This window comes from Egretta garzetta, unplaced genomic scaffold (assembly GCF_000687185.1).
Source record: "Egretta garzetta isolate BGI_Z169 unplaced genomic scaffold, ASM68718v1 scaffold1678, whole genome shotgun sequence".
NCBI lineage: Eukaryota > Metazoa > Chordata > Aves > Pelecaniformes > Ardeidae > Egretta > Egretta garzetta.
In genome coordinates this window covers 13,013-14,719 of record NW_009260440.1, presented here as the reverse complement: position 1 = coordinate 14,719, position 1,707 = coordinate 13,013, and the positions used below count along the sequence as shown (strand labels likewise).

The 1,707-nt window shown below is 65.8% G+C and overlaps 1 protein-coding gene across 1 annotated transcript in view; it reads left to right on the top strand.

The window, feature by feature from the left end:
* Positions 1–1,707, top strand: part of LOC104130949 (thyroid hormone receptor alpha-A-like) — a gene marked incomplete at its 5' end in the record, with an annotated part of 7,579 nt that overhangs the window by 730 nt on the left and 5,142 nt on the right. Inside the window, one exon of the mRNA XM_035899616.1 lies at positions 1,494–1,701. Coding sequence (XP_035755509.1) covers positions 1,494–1,701 — 208 coding nt within the window. The remainder of the gene's footprint in view (positions 1–1,493; positions 1,702–1,707) is intronic.

The window sequence follows — 1,707 nt, the reverse complement described above, 5'->3', positions numbered from 1 at the left end:
GCTGTGCCCCACTGGGTTTGGGGGTCTATGGGGTGGGCACCCCAGTGCCCAGAGTCCTCAGCATCCTGGGGGTGCTTTGGGTGGGCACCCTGAGGAAACTGTGCCCCACTGGGTTTGGGGGGCTATGGGGTGGGCACCCCAGTGCCCAGACCCCCCAGCATCCTGGGGGTGCTTTGGGTGGGCACCCTGAGGAAACTGTGCCCCACTGGGTTTGGGGGGCTATGGGGTGGGCACCCCAGTGCCCAGAGTCCTCAGCATCCTGGGGGTGCTTTGGGTGGGCACCCTGAGGAAACTGTGCCCCACTGGGTTTGGGGGGCTATGGGGTGGGCACCCCAGTGCCCAGAGTCCTCAGCATCCTGGGGGTGCTTTGGGTGGGCACCCTGAGGAAACTGTGCCCCACTGGGTTTGGGGGGCTATGGGGTGGGCACCCCAGTGCCCAGAGTCCTCAGCATCCTGGGGGTGCTTTGGGTGGGCACCCTGAGGAAACTGTGCCCCACTGGGTTTGGGGGGCTATGGGGTGGGCACCCCAGTGCCCAGAGTCCTCAGCATCCTGGGGGTGCTTTGGGTGGGCACCCTGAGGAAACTGTGCCCCACTGGGTTTGGGGGGCTATGGGGTGGGCACCCCAGTGCCCAGAGTCCTCAGCATCCTGGGGGTGCTTTGGGTGGGCACCCTGAGGAAACTGTGCCCCACTGGGTTTGGGGGGCTATGGGGTGGGCACCCCAGTGCCCAGAGTCCTCAGCATCCTGGGGGTGCTTTGGGTGGGCACCCTGAGGAAACTGTGCCCCACTGGGTTTGGGGGGCTATGGGGTGGGCACCCCAGTGCCCAGAGTCCTCAGCATCCTGGGGGTGCTTTGGGTGGGCACCCTGAGGAAACTGTGCCCCACTGGGTTTGGGGGGCTATGGGGTGGGCACCCCAGTGCCCAGAGTCCTCAGCATCCTGGGGGTGCTTTGGGTGGGCACCCTGAGGAAACTGTGCCCCACTGGGTTTGGGGGGCTATGGGGTGGGCACCCCAGTGCCCAGAGTCCTCAGCATCCTGGGGGTGCTTTGGGTGGGCACCCTGAGGAAACTGTGCCCCACTGGGTTTGGGGGGCTATGGGGTGGGCACCCCAGTGCCCAGAGTCCTCAGCATCCTGGGGGTGCTTTGGGTGGGCACCCTGAGGAAACTGTGCCCCACTGGGTTTGGGGGGCTATGGGGTGGGCACCCCAGTGCCCAGAGTCCTCAGCATCCTGGGGGTGCTTTGGGTGGGCACCCTGAGGAAACTGTGCCCCACTGGGTTTGGGGGGCTATGGGGTGGGCACCCCAGTGCCCAGAGTCCTCAGCATCCTGGGGGTGCTTTGGGTGGGCACCCTGAGGAAACTGTGCCCCACTGGGTTTGGGGGGCTATGGGGTGGGCACCCCAGTGCCCAGAGTGCACCCCAACACTTGGGGTGGGGTGGTGGTGGGGGGTGCATGGGGCACGCAGCCTTGCGGGGAGGGCGAACCCCCCCCAGACGCCGGATTCTTTGTGCCCACAGACCGGACGGGGCTGATCTGCGTGGAGAAGATCGAGAAGTGCCAGGAGACGTACCTGCTGGCCTTCGAGCACTACATCAACTACCGCAAACACAACATTCCCCACTTCTGGCCCAAGCTGCTGATGAAGGTGACGGATCTGCGGATGATCGGCGCCTGCCACGCCAGCCGCTTCCGGCACATGACGCGGGG